We start from the raw sequence: 16,231 nt of genomic DNA on the forward strand, positions 1-16,231 counted from the left end.
TGAAAGACAGTAGTTCTTGCAGCAATTTTTAAAATCTACAAATGATCATACTCATCCTATAGTCTGAGCAAAGTAAAATAGATCAATTTATATACTGTTGAAGGAGACAATTTTTTTCTTGTAGAAACATCTTCAGAAATTTTAAAAAACTGCAACGCAATTTGTGAGCAACTGTGAATCAATATTTTGTTGATAATTTAACATGTGATAATGAGCCAAAAACTCCTGATGCATTTCCCTGAAAAATACAGAGTGATGAAGAATAAAGACAACCTAAAACTCCTTCCCCACCCTAGATGAGTAATTCAGCAATTACCTACAACTGACAAGTTAGGAGGGACAGCAACACACTGTTGTTTAAGAACGCTCTCACTGTTCTTGTAACAATCATCCCACTTCTATTAGCTCAAGTGGAATATTCTAGCTTCCTTTTCAGTGATTACTGAGATTACACTTCAGCCACACATGTATTCAACCTATTTCAGAGAGGAGGGTCAAGAATGTAGTTTATATTAGATTGCAATCCTGGTATGCTTTCAAAAGCACGAATGAAATTATTTCATAACAGCACTCAGGCAGGAGGACAGTCTGAGAAGCACAAGTTGCAGGTTATCTGATCCACTGCTCTCAAAAAATTAATTATTTCTGCTCCAAACTGGCTCCTGCCAAGATCTATTCTGTATGTATAGTACTTCTCCTCTTTTTCTGGGCCTTCCAACTGCCATCTGTCCCTCTTGATTGCAGGAGGCCTTCTTCTTTTGTATTTAGGCTGCACCAGCCTCTTCTTCTATAGCTGCAAGGGCCTATCGCTTTGTTTCCTTGAACCATCCCTTATCTAAAGGGAGTAGAGTTGAGAGGCTGTTTTCCCTTAGTCATCTCCCAGCCAAAGCAGTGAGACTTTTAGACTAAACTTCTTCCATTTTGTCTTCAGGAGTAAAGCTTGGAAAACGCTTTTTGCTTTTTTGAAGTCATTTTATCACATTTTCTTCATTTCCAGCATTTGCTAAACAGATTTTGGGAGAGACATATCTAGCCTGAACTTCTAGTAATTGTTCAGGTAACAGCAATGCTTTTGGCTGGATATTTTAACTCTAAATTTAATTTTTACTTTAAGATTTTTTTCCAGATTTTTGTCTGCAAAGCTAATGCTATAAACAACCTTTTCATTAGATTCATTCAGTCAAATAAGATAACATTGTGGGACTTGAAAAAGCAAGAAAACAATGACTAACCAATGAACAAGTTGGGAAGGATGAAAAAACTTGGGAATACATTTTCAATGATATTTAGATACCAGAAAAGCAATCTAAAAAAAGAGGTACCCAAATCACGTCAGGATTTTGAGACATTCAAAACTTTCATTTTTTTTAAAAGGGTTTGGATTTTTATCCAAAGCTTGTTTTGATAAGCATTCTTATTATGTTGATCCAATATCTTATCTATGTAGAATCTAACAATTAGTGAGATATTTTATTAGCTATTAAAATGTACGAAACGGTATTTGATTTGAAAGACAGGTTCATACACTTTAAAAAAAGAAATCAAATAAGCCAAGATAGTTTATTACATAATTGCTTATCTATAGTCTCTTGTTTAACAACAAAATGTGGTATTTAGCATAAAGGTGATTGTTTTAAGATAAGCATGCTGATACATAAAAGCTATATATATAATCCTGAAAAAATAATTTTAATAATTTATCTTCAATTAACATCAGAATTTATTGCCTATCTCTCTTACTGGCTGGTTAAGGCAGCAACAAAGACAGCACAATAAACACGGTCTGTATAGGAGATACTAATCATATGGTGAAAGAAAGGATAGTAATTTTCTTAACTGTGTATTCAAATGGGAAACCTTACATAACTATATGTATTTAACAACTTTAATAAGATTTATGAACATACCTTTGAGGTAGAAAGAATTACTTCCTAACATAAGTTTTAGCCATAGCGGAATTAACAGTACATGATTTCAGAAATCAACTCAAGAATTAGAAAGGACTAACTTTTTTTTTGCCAGACTCATTATATCATCTGTCATTCTCTATCTTCTTTCTGGAAAAATCAGGTCTAGGATCCTTAATATTAATCACTAGTGACAAACAGATCAATGTTTAAAAGCAAATGTAGATTTTTTTTTTTTTTGAGAATCAGAACAGACATGCATCTATTATTTCAATGGTTTTCATAACAAATGGCATTTATTATCCAAATACCCCTTCTTCCCTTTCAGCCACAATATCCATCAACCCTCAAAACCCAAACTGTAATACTTACTAGACCGTACAACAGCTTGAGTCTGTGCAGAAGTGCCTGACGCTATGTTAGTCAATGCCCATGCAGCTTCAAATTGTAATGAAGGACTGTAATGAAATAATTTTGTAGTAATAAGTTGAAACATGATCTGCAGATTATTTTATGGTTCATTTCAGCATTACTAGCTGCATCCACTATGAGACACTCTACATTTAAGCAGGTCACTGAGCTAAAAGTTTTTTTAAAAAAAACCCTCTAAGCCTGGATATGTCAGAGGAAAAGCTACATTAAAAACAAACAACATTCTATGACCTTCTGTAAACCACACATCATTCTGACTTCATATTAGTAATAAAAAAAAAAAATAAAAGCAGTAGTACTTACTGAAGCACATACCAATCAGTGAAGCTGACCATTACTCTAGACAACTAATTATTTCCTGTATGAAAGATTTCTAGCACTCCGCATCATAAAATCTAATTATGCCTCTCTAACAGAGATCTCTTCACATCCAGCTGATCCAAACACCATTCATATTTAGTGAAGAAAAAGCAACTGTCTTGCTGCCATTAGTAGTTCTCAATAAATAAACCATGTCTGACCATAACTAATAAAAACTTGGCCCTTCTAACATTACATCCCAGATCAAGTGTAAACAGGTAGATACTGGGATAAAGACATTTTTCTGCTCCATCACAGACAAGGGAAAGATCATCAAGCGTCAGTATCAAAAGACAGAATCATACCTGTATTAAAACTGACAAATTAAACGCAGATAAAATTAGTTACAAATATCACAAAAGCTGGGGGAACATCTCTTCCAAGATGTTTGTCAACTGTTGTCTATGCCAACAGAAGTTTAGTAAAACACTTTGCATGAAAACTTGTTCAAGCAAATTCTAAAGGTTAGGAGTTCTAAAAGCTATAGAAGTTTACAGCTTATGGTGATTAGCATAACAGTAAGGTGTCTGGCTTTGGGAGGAGCAGAGAATATTTACTGTTAGGTGACTATTTTTCATTTCCATTGGGGTTTTTTGGATCTTTACCAATTATGTTTTATATACAGGCATACACACCTGCTTCCTTTAAGCTTTTTTTTGTGCATTAGTTTCCAAAGCATTTTAAGGTTTTATTTTGGATGGGATTGGAAAGAAAAAAAAATAGATAGGAGAGCCCAAGATGTGTAAATAAGGATTTATAAAAACAAATAATACCTGTCAGCAGCTATCTATAAACCTTTACCTTCTAGGATCAGACGCATTAAAATTCTAGTTCTAGGTCAGTCTTTCTCTTCTTCCTCTTGTGATAAGCTTTCATTTATAGCTTTAGCAATCTGTTATACAAAGCCTTTGCAGAATTTACCTCTACTAAGTATTACATAGCAATCACACTCAAAAGTGCTGCTTAAGAAAATGTTGAGTTCAATTTCAAAAGGCTTATGAAATATTTACAAAGGTAAATCATACAAAAACTAGACAGAAAACTAAAATTAAAAGAATTTTCACTGCACTGAACCAGCTACTTCTAGAGCAGACAAGCATTCATGACCCATTTTAAAATGCTATCCTGATTTGAACATTATTGGCAGCTGCCTTCTAAGCAACTGTTTTATTAAACAAGCTAGAAACAAAGCGACTCACACTTTGTATTTTTGTAACCACCAAATTATACCCAAAATACCAAATTGCATTCTTGAAGTTTCTAGCCTTTGTGGCTGCAGAAATAACCTTGAAAATGGAAATACTGTAAATACACTTACGGCTACCTGAGACCAAAGATACGCTAAAACATTTACCTCAAACGTGTTAACCCCCATCTATTTGAGTAAGTTGCTCATGGGATTGTGGAATATGGCATTTTTCTTACAGATCATTAAGTTCTTGCAACTACATGCTCATGTTCTCTATCTCCTTTACTGCAGCTCTTGTTTTCCCACAAAGAATCACAACAGAGAGCACGCTCACTGTGTTGTACTATCACATGAGGGAGGAGCACAGTCAGAAGGAAACCCACCTTACAGTGAGAATGAAAGAAGCTAGAAACTTAAGCTAATAACTTCCATGAAAAAGACGACAAGCGTATTCTGGCAAAGAGAAGAGCCCTGTTCACAACCAGGCAAGTTCTCTGCCTTCACACAAATATAGTATGTCTGAGACAGGTTTCTTAAAAACAGTTAACAAAAAAGTCTGGAATATTCAAAACCAATGAGAAATTTAGTAAGGTTTTCTGGATATGCTCATGCAAGCTCTCAGTGGCAGAATAAATACTCCTGAAGAATTTATAATTTATCATCATGGAACGTGAGCCACTGTCAGATTCTATGGTCCTACGAATCCTCAGTTTCATCTGAAATAATGAGACTTTTTTTGGATGTAGATTTCCAGTAAAGGGGAACGTTTTTAAAAGTATACTTACTTATCATCTCTTTCTAGGCATTTTACCAGAATCGGTAAAATTCCTGATTTTATTAAGTCATCAATAGGTGGATTTCTGTCACTGGATAGGAGTTTTCTGTGAAATTAAATGTAAAAGTAAAATAAGTAACTTTCATCATGAAAAATTTGTAGGAAATATATTTTTGTGCCTTTATTTATTTTTACCTTGCAGCTTGGACAGCACTCAGTTGGATCACTGGGTTGTCACTTGTGGCGTTCTGAAACAGAACAAAACAAAACCCAAAGTAAAAACTAAAAATGCACAGAACACACACTTCTGATTAAAAAAAAATAGCTAAATGTAACATACCTGCAGTATAGCTTCTAGTGTTACATTTTGCTTGAAAAGAAAAAAAATGTTTTAGTAATTTTGTTGCTAAATTATATTCTTTTAAAACATTTAATACAATCAAACTAATTATAACAGCATATCAGCTGATAATTTTGCTTTCAAATAACCGTAATACTTCCAGTGTTAAAATAAAAACAGAATACATTGTTTTGAGACACCACCAAAGTTTTAAAAGTAATTCCAGAATCAAGGAACTTACTGCTTTGAAGTCAGCATCAACATCCGAATCTTCTAAACTTTCTTCTTGGGGAACATTTCTTTTTTTCAAAAGATGTTCATCTCTCTTGTTCTGTAAAGGAATGACAAAAAATAAAGACACTTAATGCTTATTGGTACAGGGTGACGATCTAATGGCCCCTTTTAAAATAAAAGTTTAGATAAGATTGTGGGGTTTTTAAAGACATTTTGTAACTGTAAATACAATTTGCAGTATTTCAGCTGTAAGAATCTAGCAACTTGCTAATCACAGACAGAACTGTGTCAATCCATGACATTTGAATTAATTAAAACTTACACTTTGGGGATCAATTTTCTAACAGACATTTACAATGCACATAGATCTACATGACATTAACATTTAGCCACACATAACAGAAGTTATTTTCCAGTATAAATTAGTTTTCAGCCAAACCTACTTCTAAGTTCCCTGGTTACATGTACTTTAATCTTGGGCGTAAAGCAGCATGCCCCATGTACACTGACACTTGTAATACACTGTTAGCCTAATTTCTGACTTAAAACAAGCACTCTTCAGCCTTAGCTCCTTTAAGGAGTTACTGAAGAAAAAATTACCTTTTCAGTGATAAAGTACCCATTTAACATTTCTGTCTTGCTTAATTAGAATATCTGAACATCTAAAGCACTAATTTAAAAAGAAAGGAATGAAATCATCAATTGTAACTGTATCCCAATGCACTTTTTTACAAATTCAAAATATCTTAAAAGTATTATTCCAAAAGCATGAAATGGTCTTTTCTAAATTTTCAACTTTATCTTTTGTTTGGTATGTCTAGAGGTACAATCAAAGATAGAAAGGGCAATGGAACATTATGATGTGGCATGTATATTTGAACATCTTTTTGTGGGTTTTTTTTTGTTTTTTCATATAAACACATTAAGTTTTCAATTTCTAATGAAGCAAAACATTGAAAAGGTGTAATAAACAGCTATAGCACCTAAAACAAATCTATTATACTAGCAAGGAAAGGCAGGCTTTTCAATCTCCAAACAACTATCTGATAACTGAACAGTACTGACTATAGAGATTGTATTACAACATTCTTTGCTTGTAATATATAAAAAAAGCCTCCAAATAGAACCTTGTTTTGAAGGAGTCCTCAATATTTTATTTATCTTAGAAAAAATAAGCAACGTCATATTCAAAATTTCTGTGACTTGCTTACTTTTTAGACATTTTAAAAAGAATTTAAAGCAACTTTTCCAGCCTCAGTTCAAAAGGCTTGCAAGCAATATATTAAGATTTTTTTAATCAGATAAGAGAATCCCAAACCAACAAACAAGCACCAGAATTAAATAGCCCTTTAATGCAGAAGACAACATTCCACAAATTTAGCATAGTTTAATTTTTGTCAAGAAACTAAATCCCCAAAGAGTGCACAAGATCATCTAGATTGGCTACGGCAGCCTCTCCAGAGCTGTACAGTAACAGCAGCATACTCAGGGTACATTCACACAGAGAAGCACTAAAGGTATTTTGTTGTCAAGTGTTTTTGGAAAGAAGGAAGATGGAAATGAGCAGGCAGTTAAATGCTGAGAAAATCATGTCACGCAGACAAACTACATCAGGTAGGTACACACTGAAGGACGCATTCACCATAAAGACTTACAACATACTTCTCATTTTTCCACACTAAGTACTTGGCACTGCCATTTTAAGCAAAGAGCAATCATCATTCAATCCCAGTCAATCTGGCTTTGTCCAAGTACAGTTTATTTTCCTGCTGTTTGTCTACACCACAGCCTATACTTTGGCAACTGCAGGGACCAGACCCAATTTCCAGAGGCCTCCTCCACGTGGAGGTCAGCTTTCTTCAGTGCACAGCTACTACACACATCCCCATGGAGGAAGGGTCTCCTTCCTGCCTCAGATGAACTGTTCCTACAGGATCAGTTGTGCTGCTATGGTAAAACAAGCCAATCTTGAGAGAGAGGATTGAAGCTGGAGGAATGTCCTGATGTCTTCAGTCCTAATGTCCTTTTCCCACCCAGAGGTATCATCACAGTTCATGGTGGTGCACAAGCCAACACGTGCGTGAACACACAGGGAGACATATTTAGTTACGAGGGTGGCACACACTGGCCCAGCAGACATCCCCTGTCTACTGAAAAGGTGCAGCCTGAAGAAATCAGGGTCTTAGTGCCAACTGTTTGCTAGAGCAAGTTAAACAATTCATATAAAATGATTTACTGGGAAGGACCAAGTTTCTTTGTCACTAGCCATAAACTACTGTGGTACGAGGCAGGGTTTTCTGATTCTGTTCTGCCTAAAGTATTTGGTTGGATTTTCCACATCTCATGCTCATAAATTTCAGGCAAACAGTTTTGCAGTGTTTTTTGGAAAATACGCTTGTTGTAAGAATTGCTTTTCATGGATTCAGTTGGTGATATCTACTTGTTTTTCAAGCAAATGATTCGGCATCAGCAGTGCTCAACTGTGTTTTGCAAGATCTTGCAATAAAGACAGGTGATCTTTACTTTTAAATTTCTGTTTAAAAGCCCTTTAGATGCGGGTCTCTTGCAGATTCTTTGATTCAAAAGATGATGAAATATCTAGAATAGTCAAGATCTTAGCAAACAAACTATTTTTATTGAACTTACTGAAAATAAAATTCTAGTTAGGAAATGTCATGTTATCTCATTTGTTATTTTCATGTTTCTCCAGCAAGAATGAGTATGTAACTTGAGATCCTCTCTCAAACACCCTGACAAACCACGATGGCAGAAGCTGGAATTCAGCAGTGAATCATAGAATGGACCTTTAAAGGTCATCTAGTCCAGTACAATACAGAGAATATAGCTGGAACAAAGCAAGAGTCCCACTATAGGTGACTGAACAGCATCCTCCCAGAACAGGAGGAACGAGCTGCGTGGCCTTCAGCAGCTGAAAAGCTGGAAAATCACCTTCCACAAACACCAGGCAGTAAGTTTAGAGTATGCCAGTGGACAAAGCACTGAATAATTCCATGCCACTTCACCCGAAGCACTTCAGAAAGACTACCTGTCTGTAACCATTATTTGCTACACACTTCATGTTTATTCACAGTGAGCGTGCTTCTGTACAAGTACTGTTAGCTGAAATAATTTGCTTGAGTTGTATTTAGAGGGGCATGCACAAATTACCTCTGCTTGTGGCCACAGAATTGGTGATGAACACTTTTATTTAAGGTCTTCCAATTCCCTAGAAATCTTTCAGGGGCTTGGATGAAGAGGAAAGGAGGGCAGGTTGTAAATGAACACATAGTTACAGAAGAACAGTAACAGAACAGTAACTTGTCTCTCTCCTTCAAGCAATTGTCCATGTCAGCACTGATGCAGTGGGTTATCTCCAAACAGTACTCCTCGAAAACTCCAATTACCTGGAAAAAAGTCCCATGGATCCCTAGATGATCAGACACTGAAGGGCTGTTCTCCTAACAGCGCCAGCATGTTGAGAGGTGAAATAAAACAGAGCTCCAGCTAATTGTCCTGCAGCTATCAGGAATGGAGGAATATCCCACTGGGGGGCCACCAACGGTGAAGATGGTAACAAAGGAACGATGTTTCAAATTCTGACCCATCAAACACATATAATCTAGGTTTAAATTCCACTGTGGGACAGGGTCTCTTGACAAGAGCAAAACTGCATCAGACTGAGTAGAAATCTTAGCATAGTAAGACTGAATAACACTGAAAAGCCTTCCATTTATAGCTGCAGGTTAAAGATGGCCGTAATATACACCATAACTGAGCTAAAGAAGAGCATAGTTCTCCCCGTTCCAGCAAGTTAATAGCTCCTTAGAGAGCCTTTTATACCTACATACACAACTAACCAATTCCTTTGGCAACGTGAGTATGCCTAAGAGAATGCTTCCTAATGTTAATGTTAACCAAAGTAAGTATAAGCGTGTATATTCTAATACCAAGATATTCTACTCTCTTGAGAGACCTGAACTTCATAGGACATAACTGATCGCAGGTTGACACCAGAGTTTCTGCGAATGCAGGCAACATCTTCAGGCTGTCAGTCATATTGCGCAATGAGCTCCAGAAAAAAATTCCCTTAGCCAGGGCAAGTAAGCGCAAGCAACAATGTTCCTGTAGCTACTCACTGTTTGCAGATGGTAGGGCTGAAAAACAACTGTCAAGAACATATATAGAGGCACTTTCACAGCAGCCTGAAGCAGAAAGGCTAGCACTTACTGAGAAGCACTAAAAAATTCTTACTAAGGAAAAGCTATTCTTATTAGTATTTCTTACAAAGTCAAAGTGTTCATGGAACCTTTCAGTCCTAAAAAGTGGCTCTAAGGCTATCTGAAACAGCTCTGTCCATTTGCAAAAGCATCCCATTCCTGGACAGCTAAACCACTGTATACAGTAATTTGATAGACCAATCACTCCCCTACATAAGGGAAAATTACATGATTTGCACTTGACATGACCTTAAAATGCTTGCATTTTGTCATACTGTGACAAGCTCAAAAGTTTTTGCCTAAATCATAGCACCAGCCTCTTCTACATGCTCCTGAGCTGAAAATAAAGACAAATGCGCATACCTGGATACAGCAGTCCTGTTCAAAGCCTGGTGAGAGCACCCTTTCAAAGAGAGGCATCAGACTGGAATCCCTGATGAAGGATAAGACCTTGTCATCAACAGAACTAAGCAGGTCTTCTTCAAAAAGGAAGATCCTCAACTACTGCCTGAACCATGCATGCTATGTACAATAAAGTCTGAAAATTTATAAACAGCAACTGGCTGTTGGTTATAAGCATATCATCATCCTGTAGATCCACTGTACATCCACTACAACAGCCTACAGAGATTTCTGCAGGAACAAAAGGTATGTGGACATATATACCAGGTAAAAATGCCAAATGGTTAGAAACAACAGTAATGATGTCACAAGTGCACTTTTTTGTTCAGTGTGATGATCTGTTAAGAGTTTTTGATGATAGTTTGCTTCACTGACAGCAGGAAGGTCAGGCTGCATGAACAGTAAATACGCAAATCCTGCAGATCCCGGTACTTCTTGTTTACCTTCTTGGAAGATAGCCACAAGATTAAATAAAAATGGCCATCAAAGCAAACAAGTTTCAAAGACAACACGGTTAACAGAAGAAGAATCTCTGTGGGCAAAGAGGATGTCCATCAAGCTCTGTGCTGCATTCCACTTAGTACTATAGGACATGGCCAATAGGATACTCTAATGGAGCTGTGAAATGTGTTAAATATGAATTCGTACATGCTTTTCAGCTTTTGACACATGGGAAAACTCTATGAAGAGTCTCAACTCTGTTGGGAAGCTTCAAGATCAAAAGGGAAAAGAAATAAACATGGAAATCTTTGCCCTCAGGTAACAAGCTCCATTATGAAATGTTTCTTGAGCTCAGGGAAAGGTTTAGGAACTCAGCAGCTAGTAGGAAGAAGTTCTTTTGTCATGAAAGTTAAGATATTTGAGTCCTCTTGGGACAAAGAACAGAACTTCAAGAACATCTCAACATCAGGAACTAGAGTGCTAGCCAGCATTAGCTATACTCACAGATGACAACAAGCAGCTCTTTCCTCTGCTCCTATATCCTAGGAAAGACTACAAGATCAGGCCAGTGATGGAGGTCCAAGTTGTCTGGACATCCCTTTTAAGCAACCACTGCTGTGATAGACTGAGCTGAACTTCCAGGTTTCACTTACATGTAATCTCCAATTTTGGTTTTGGGGGGTGAGAGCACCTGCTGCAGTCCATCATAAAGAAAAGGAAAATGCCTATGACTCCAACCTCATCATGTTAAAAGGATGCTCTGAAAACCTCTACTAAATATCCTCTTAATGAAAGTTTTCCTAGGTGGGCTATGTAGCCTGAGTGAATTTTTAGTAACAGCTCTTGGATATGAACCTGGGGAAAGATTCAATTTCTTTAATGGTTGGGAAAGGACCATTAGTTGACTCTACTCACTGTCTTAGAACTCATTAACACCTAGAGAGATTAAAAAACCCACAGAACTATAAACCTGTAAAAAGGCTGAACAGGTCAATCTGATGATCCTAAAAATCCATGGATATCAAAATTATATCCTACATGCTTAGTGAACTAGGTTCCTTGCATCCAAAGGCAGTAAAACAAAGACTGTTCTTCAGATAAAGAGCATAACTACAGATATGCAGTTAGAAGACAAAGGCAACTTTTCTACATTTGAGTTCTGCTAACTCACCTTTGTGACAACAGACAGAAGACACAATGTTCCTGTTTGGCTGGTGCACATCTTTCTCAGATGATGAGCAGGTTGACTAAAAGCGAGTAGACGCATATGTGTACATCAGTGTGTGGCCCAATAGCCCCAAGCACAGATTGCAAAGACTGAGGCCTGTTAAATTAGGCAAAAGCATGCTCTTACTAAAAAGGGACTTAAGCAAGCCTCCAAGGAATTTCTTCGAGCCCTTTTCAACTAAGTCTCCAGAAGAACACACTGAGAATATAATTTTCCTCCTAGGGTCTTTTCTTTGAGGAATCAATCAAGGCAGGGTAAACGCAAGATCTCTCCCAAGAATCTACACGACTAACCCTGGGTAGAGAAGCCTCTAGAAGAACATACTAGTAATGCTTATCTCCCTGTGACTGTAGCCTTTTTTTTTTTTTTTTAAAGTCAGTAGACTTACACCTAAAAAAAAAAAAAAAAATGTACTTTACAGTGAATGAAAAGGTATACATTCACACTGAACTGGAAAAGATGTATAACTGAAGCAAGTTTTGCTGTCCTGAAACTGAAAATGTGGATTTTTCTTTTGCATTCTCAGACTTCCTGAGAATCAGGAAGATTTTTCCCACCCTAGCTCTTCCAGCAAGATGAAGATGGTCTCCTTTCTTCAAGGCTCACTACTTTACTTAGGAGCTACGGTGGACATAAGCAATCTTATTTAAGAAAGATCAGAGGAAGGACAAGAAGTACAGTATGCCAGAGAAAAAGGTAAAAAAAGACATATGCTTATGGCTCCTTAATCCATCACTTGTTTAGCAAATAATTGCTTTGCCTTGCATGAAACTTAATTGGCAATTAGAGCTTTCATGAGCTCATGTCTATGAGCTCTCAGAGGCAGCTGAGTTTGCTAAGAAAGTCAAAAATAAATCTTGTAAGAGATCCTGGAAGTTCTTAGGATTCCAGTGAGCAGGCCTTGAAGGAGGACAGGATCCTCTGTTTCTGCTGAGGTTAGGAACATTAAGGCTTCCTTTGAAGGGTGGCATCGAACTTAATGACCACAGCATTGACCTGGCTAAGGACTACCTTTCTTAAAGCACGCAAGCAGCCTAAGTCAAGCTTCCTCCTCATAGAAAGCCAAGCACCTAGAACCAAAGAATCCCTCACAGCAATGGAGTTACAGGCTTCATTTAGGTATGGAACCTTAAACTGACCCAGCCCACTCCCCTTTAGAGTGAGACTAATCAGCTAGGTTAGCCAATTAATTCCAGGGTCCCTGTTGCTATCTGAGCAGCCTTTGGGTTTCTGTGATGCTGAAATTAAGTGATAAACATTCTAAATCAGACTTTGCAAGACACTACACTGAGAAGTTTGAATTCTAAATCCTGAGACAGCGTCCATCACCAAAACTGACATCATTATCTTGTCTGTCTGGAAAGAGAGATGGCTAGTTTTTAAGCTCTTGGGCCCACTGCTGCACTAACAATACAGCCAGACACCAAGACCATCTTTCTAGAAGTATAGCAGGTCACTTCCCAAAAATGCACAAAACAAGTTCAGCAAGGCCAACGTGGAACCAGAAAAGGGCCCCTGACCATCAGGAGTGTCATCTGACTGGCTCACAGTGCCAACCCTTGCCTCAACCCAGATTCTGCCAGAAGACTGCTACCCTTTTATGTCATACATAGCTTTGTTAGTTCAATTCCTAATCAAATAATGTGACTGGGAAAAGAAAAAAGGGGGGAAAAAAGTAAAGTTTTTTCTGAATAAGAGCTGCAGTGTGAAGATAGTGAATAGAGACAATGTATTCTTGAAACACAGAATGTATTGCAAATGCACCTTGATGTTTGTAATCTCAAAAGAATAAAACACCTCACAATAATGCATGCAGAAATTGTTTACTACTGTTTAAAGCTGTGATTTTTTTTTATTTATTCCATTTTACAAAACAGAGATGTAAGCAACTTCATCAGATCCATTCATTTATATTTATACAAAAGTTGATTCAAAAGACAAACCCATAACTATGTAGCGCTTCAACTGTACAGGTCAAGAACATGCTCAATTTGCCTGTTTTCTTCAAAAGCCAGGTATACACTCTGCATCTGGATAGCTGGGATAAAAGGAAGATACTCCTTTGTTTTGAAGAGGCACTGGCGGATTACTAAGGTCATGCCAATACAAACATTTCCTGATTTTGGCATATTCATACTAGGGTAGCACTGTCAGCCATAAAGATGAAGACTGAAGCAATTTATCTTTTCCACTACTGTAGCCTAATAAAATAATATAGAATCATAGAATAGTTTGGGTTGGAAGGAATGTTTAAAGGTCACCTAGTCCAACTTCCCTGCAATTAGCAGGGACATCTTCAACCAGATCAGGTTGCTCAGAGCCCTGTCCAGCCTGACCTGGACTGTTTCTAGGGATGTGGCATCTACCATCTCTCTGGGCAACCTGTTCCAGTGGTTCACCACCTTCATCATAGAAAATGTCTTCCCCACATTTAGTCTAAATCTACCTTCTTTTAGTTTAAAACCACTACCCCATGTCCTATCACAACAGGCCCTGCTAAAAAGTCTGTCCCCATCTTTCTTATAAGCCCCCTTTAAGTATTGAAAGGCCACAATAAGGTCTCCCTGGAGCCTTCTCTTCTCCAGGCTGAACAAATAACATTCCTTCACATTTCAGTCCCAATTCTGTACCAGAAGCAGTGGTCTCACTCTGCCACAGAGTTCCCACAACAATCCAGCTGCCCACTAGCACAGTTCAGTTGCTGCAACCCAAAAACTCAGACACATGGTGAATCTCTTATTAAAGCAGGTTTCTTCTGGTCTCTGCAGGGGAAGATGTTCAGCAAACACTCCAGAAGAACAGAACTTCCTGCACTATAGAGTTCTGCAGCTGCTGTTCACTCTTGATTCACAGCCTGACCTACATCCAGTGCTTAGGCCTCTCTAAGTGCGTAACTGATCTGTGTGTGTGCAGTTCTCAGAGAAAAGTCAACAGCGGCTCACAGGCTTCCTCTTCCACATTTTTATCCACGTATTACTGGCACATACACGATTCCTTCCACATAGATGTATTGGGTTTGTGTGGCAAGGTTTTGGTAGTGGGGGGGCTACAGGGGTGGCTTCTGTGAGAAGCTGCTAGAAGCTTCCCCTGTGTCTGATAGAGCCAATGCCAGCCGGCTCCAAGACGGACCCGCTGCTGGCCAAGGCCAAGCCAATCAGCGCCTCTGTGATAACATATTTAAGAAAGAGAAAAACAGTTAGAGAGCGCTTTTGCAGCCAGAGAGAGGAGTGAGAAGATGTAAGAACATCTGCAGACACCAAGGTCAGTGCAGAAGGAGGGGGGAGGAGGTGCTCCAGGTGCTGGAGCAGAGATTCCCCTGCAGCCCGTGGTGAAGACCATGGTGAAGCAGGCTGTCCCCCTGCAGCCCATGGAGGAAGGATGAGGGGGTGCAGAGATTCCACCTGTAGCCCATGGAGGATCCCATGGCAGAGCAGGTGGAGACACCTGAAGGAGGTTGTGACCCCGTGGGAAGCCCATGCTGGAGCAAGTTCCTGGTGGGACCTGTGGCCCCGTGAAGAGAGAAGCCCATGCTGGAGCAGGTTTGCTGGCAGGACTTGTGACCCCATAGGGGACCCACGCTGGAGCAGTCTGGTCCTGAAGGACTGCACCCCGTAGGAGAGACCCACATTGGAGCAGTTCGTGGAGGACTGTAGCCCGTGGGAAAGATTCACGTTGGAGAAGTTGGTGGAGGACTGTCTCCTGTGGGAGGGACCCCAGGCTGGAGCAGGGGCAGAGCATGAGGAGTCCTCCCCCTGAGGAGGAAAGAGTGGCAGAGATGACGTGTGATGAACTGACCATAACCCCCATTCCCCGTCCCCCTGTGCTGCTGAGGGGGGAGTAGGTTGAAACCAGGAGTGAAGTTAAGCCCAGGAAGATGGGAGGGTTGGGGGGAGGTGTTTTAAGGTTTGATTTTATTTCTCATTCCTCTACGCTGTTTTGCTTGGTAACAAATTAGATCAATTTTTCTTTAAGTTGAGTCTGTTTTGCCCATGACAAGAATTGGTGAGTGATCTCTCCCTGTCCTTATCTTGACCCACAAGTGTTTCATTATACCTTTTCTCCCCTGTCTAGTGAAGGAGGGGGGAATGATATAGCAGCTCTGGTGGGCACCTGGCCTCCAGCCAGGGTCAACCCACCACAATAGACAATCTGTTGCCTTGTCTTAAGTGTATAACTTGCTCTCCACCAGACTTCTGTAATAAAAAGGCACTGAAATTGTGACCTGTTACAAAAAACAATTATGAGAATTAAATTTAAATTAAAAATTCTCACTTTGTGCTGCAAAGGTCTCTCCAAAGACTGCACTGGAATGCTCACATGCAATCTCACAATTTAACCAGATGCATGAGGATATGCTGCATTAGCTAAGCCATCTTTTACAGCATTGCTTTGCTAGCAGGCATAGGCCTATATTGTGCTATGAACAACTCTTCCCAGTGCAGATTTCACAGTTAGACAGCGAGTTTTACACTGAGTCGACACACTAGTTCTGAGCAGAGAGGGCCTCTAACATATCAGCATAAACTTCAACTGCTGATAATTCAGATATCAAAATTAATTACCTGAATCGCACTTTAAGCAAAAACTGGCTAATTTAATTTTTTACTTGCCACTGTGTGTAAAAGTAGTTTTCTCCACACCTCAGTCATCTGCCAGTACTGATGAGGCCATAGCCCAGCTTAAGCTACACCACATGTTCAGACACA

The 16,231-nt window shown here is 38.8% G+C and overlaps 1 protein-coding gene across 1 annotated transcript in view; it reads right to left on the minus strand.

Moving 5' to 3' along the window:
- The window catches only part of KPNA3 (karyopherin subunit alpha 3), a 53,178-nt gene that overhangs the window by 14,624 nt on the left and 22,323 nt on the right, over positions 1-16,231 (minus strand). Inside the window, exons 3-7 of the mRNA XM_075741879.1 lie at positions 5,245-5,334; positions 5,004-5,033; positions 4,859-4,911; positions 4,674-4,769; positions 2,280-2,365 (exon numbers count right to left, since the gene is read on the minus strand). Of these exons, the coding sequence (XP_075597994.1) occupies positions 2,280-2,365; positions 4,674-4,769; positions 4,859-4,911; positions 5,004-5,033; positions 5,245-5,334 (355 nt within the window). The remainder of the gene's footprint in view (positions 1-2,279; positions 2,366-4,673; positions 4,770-4,858; positions 4,912-5,003; positions 5,034-5,244; positions 5,335-16,231) is intronic.

Source organism: Balearica regulorum, chromosome 1 (genome assembly GCF_011004875.1).
Source record: "Balearica regulorum gibbericeps isolate bBalReg1 chromosome 1, bBalReg1.pri, whole genome shotgun sequence".
Classification (NCBI taxonomy): Eukaryota; Metazoa; Chordata; class Aves; order Gruiformes; family Gruidae; genus Balearica; species Balearica regulorum.